Source organism: Olea europaea, chromosome 11 (genome assembly GCF_002742605.1).
Source record: "Olea europaea var. sylvestris chromosome 11, O_europaea_v1, whole genome shotgun sequence".
In the NCBI taxonomy this organism is placed as follows: Eukaryota; Viridiplantae; Streptophyta; class Magnoliopsida; order Lamiales; family Oleaceae; genus Olea; species Olea europaea.
Genome location: NC_036247.1, coordinates 25,317,417 through 25,320,813, shown reverse-complemented (window position 1 = coordinate 25,320,813; position 3,397 = coordinate 25,317,417). Strand labels below are relative to the sequence as shown.

Below are 3,397 nucleotides of genomic sequence, written 5' to 3'. Positions count from 1 at the left end.
AAACCAATTTTCTGTGTGGTCGATCAATTAAGAGCATTATTTAAATTTAGGGCTCCAGTCCTCTCTTATTCCCATCAGCAATGGGGATCAACGCATTCATGATTAGCTTGATCGGAGATCAGACGGAAGTCGTTCCTGCCATAGTCCTCCGATGCACCGCCATGCGAATTACGACGTTCAAGCTACAGGGAAAAGAAAAAAGGAAAAGAAAGAGACATAAAGATATTCATAGTCCTTTTGTAGATTCTATACATACGCACGGTAGTCGGTAAACACAATATGTTTTTAGCATTTGATTCCCAAAGCGGATTCACGAGGTCCCTCATCCTCAATATTCATCTTTCTCGTTCTTAAAAAAAAAAGTTCGGGGAAAGAGAGAAATTCTGTTTTTGCTCTCTGCTTTCATCTTTTATTCTCTCTTTCTAGATCATACTATTTGATTCCTGAGGCAGCAAAAATTGAACACCTTTATCTATTTCTCCTCTTAGAATCTTATCATCTCAGCTTCAGGGAATCCTCAATGTATATCCATCTCTTTGCTTTGTAGATATATCTATTGTTCTTTTGCATGTCTATATCTATATTTATACCTGCACAAATAGTTCTTTATAAATCACAGGAATAACACAAAAATTAATAGTACGTATTTCTGCATTTGGATTTTTCATGCAAGATATTGCTGGTTCTTTCTGAGGATTGATTTGGGTATGTATTTTTTTATAGGATGTAAGCTTTTATGTTCTTATTATATGTCTGTTTACCTTATATATATAATCTATGCAGTTTAAACAAATTTGCTAATAATTTTCTCCCATTCTTTAGATTTTAATTATGATTCTGTTTATTTATTTGAATGTATATGTTTATATTAATTTGTTTTACAGGTTCGAACCATTAAGAACCGAAGCTTTTAAATAATTCCGGGATTAGCAAGAATTTCCTTTCTAAGGTTCTCTATTTGAAAGTAATCTTAAGTTTTTTGTTTTGCTCCGCACCTTAAGTATAAGCATTTGTAGTTTCAGTATTCTACCTTTGTTATATGTTTGTCCACTGGCCATTTAAGACTCTGTTTGCCTGTGATTATTTTCGGAGATTTAGGCAGTTGTGAAATGTCTCTTGAACGGTAAGCTGATCAAGAATTTCTGCTAAGATCTGTGAAGGGTTTTTCAAAGATTTATTATCGTATTCTTGAAATTTTGGTTGTGGGGATATTCTGAATTGAGAGTCGAAAAGGAAAAGAGGAGAAAATGGAAAGGCCTCCACAAGAAGATTTCTCGCTGAGGGAGACCAACCCGCTTCTTGGTGGAGGGAAGTTCATCGGGGATAAGCTCACAAGCACCTATGACCTCGTTGAGCAAATGGAGTACCTTTATGTCCGGGTTGTGAAGGCTAAAGACTTACCTGGAAAGGATGCTACGGGTAGCTGTGACCCTTATGTTGAGGTTAAGCTTGGAAACTATAAGGGTGTAACCCGTCATTTTGAAAAGAAGTCAAACCCGGAGTGGAATCAGGTGTTTGCTTTCTCGAAGGATCGGCTTCAGGCCTCGATCGTTGAGGTTACAGTGAAAGATAAGGATGTTGTGAAGGATGATTTTATGGGTCGGGTTCTGTTTGACTTGAATGTGATTCCTAAAAGGGTTCCCCCAGATAGTCCTCTGGCCCCACAGTGGTTTAGGTTGGAGGATAGGAAGGGTGATAAGGTTAAAGGAGAGGTCATGTTGGCTGTTTGGATGGGCACTCAAGCTGATGAAGCATTTCCCGAGGCGTGGCTTTCGGATAGTGTAGCAGTTGGTGGTGTGGACAGCCTTTCGAGTATAAGGTCAAAGGTCTACCCCTCACCTAAGCTGTGGTATCTGAGAGTAAACGTGATTGAAGCTCAAGACTTGCAACCAAGCGATAAAAGTAGGTTTCCAGAAGTTTATGTGAAGGCCATTTTGGGAAATGAAGGGCTTACTACACAAGTTTCCACGAGTCGGAGTATCAATCCTATGTGGAATGAGGATCTGATGTTTGTGGCTGTAGAGCCATTCGAGGCACCGTTGATTTTGAGTGTGGAAGACAGGGTTGCTCCCAACAAAACTGAAGTTCTTGGAAGATGTGCAATTCCTTTAAAGTATGTGGACAAGAGGGTGGACAATAAACCTGTCAATACAAGGTGGTATAATCTGGAAAAACTTTTGGTTGAAGGAGAAAAGAAGGAAGGGAAGTTCAACAGCAAGATTCACGCAAGAATTTCTTTGGATGGTGGTTACCATGTTCTGGATGAATCGACTCATTATAGCAGCGATCTTAAACCAACAGCTAAACAATTGTGGAAGTCGAGCATTGGGATTCTCGAGTTGGGTATTTTGAATGCTGAGGGGCTATCACCGATGAAGACAGTAGATGGTCAGGCAACGACAGATGCTTACTGCGTTGCTAAATACGGGCTGAAGTGGGTCAGGACGAGGACAATTATCAACAGTCTTTCCCCCAAATGGAATGAGCAATACACTTGGGAAGTTTATGATCCTTGCACGGTCTTAACCATTGGTGTATTCGATAATGGAAATCTACCGGGTGGAGAAGGAAAGGAATCGCGGATAGGAAAGGTTAGGATTCGGCTTTCAACTTTAGAAACAGATCGTGTGTACACACATTCGTATCCTCTTCTAGTTTTACAGCCTTCGGGTGTGAAAAAGATGGGTGAAATTCATTTGGCTGTGAGATTTACTTGCTTGTCCTTAGGAATTTATCATACCTGGCTAGAAGTTTCAGATTGTATAAAGAATTTTCCAAATCCTCTTTATAAAGGATTTTATTCTATTTCAGAAGCATTAGAAGAATGTAGAAAATTTATAGGAATTAATTATTTTGTTGCTGCTTCTTTAAAGAATGTTTCAGATCAGCCTTTAGATTATGCTTCTAAATTTTGTAAACATTGTGAATGTATGACTAAGAATTTTAAAATTTTAAATGAGTCAAATCAGTCTTTACAACAAGAAAAATTAGTTTTACAAAAGAAAATTTCTGAATTAGAACAAGAAATTATTAATTTAAAAATTTCAAATCCAATTGTTCAGATACAAGCAGGTAATATGGAGCCCAAGAATTCTATAGCTAGTCCAGTTCAAACGGAAGCTGGTAAAGACTTATCAAATCCGTTTATGGTTCTGGGCTTACCAAAAGCTCAACAGACTCAGGGGACTGTTGATTCCCCTACTTTTCAATTTAATCAGACTCAACAGGCTGAAAATCCTGTTACAGAAAATAAAAATTTTTCTGAAGACCAGACACAGCAGACTGGAAATTCTATTATTAGACTTATAAGTCCAATGGACCTTAAACAGAAAAGCCCAATTAACCTTCCAGAATCATTTCAATCAGCTCAAGATCCAGAACAGATTTCTCAATCAGA

The 3,397-nt window shown here is 38.1% G+C and overlaps 1 protein-coding gene across 2 annotated transcripts in view; it reads left to right on the top strand.

Moving 5' to 3' along the window:
- The first annotated feature begins 30 nt into the window (after positions 1-30).
- The window catches only part of LOC111403851 (FT-interacting protein 1-like), a 9,336-nt gene continuing 5,969 nt past the window's right edge, over positions 31-3,397 (top strand). The window contains exons 1-2 of one of the 2 annotated variants that reach the window (XM_023032483.1): positions 31-705; positions 885-1,419. In XM_023032483.1, the coding sequence (XP_022888251.1) occupies positions 1,248-1,419 (172 nt within the window). In that variant the 5' untranslated portion in view covers positions 31-705; positions 885-1,247. Of the gene's footprint in view, positions 706-737; positions 2,723-3,397 lie in introns of those variants that run through there. The other variant, XM_023032484.1, reaches the window with a different exon arrangement.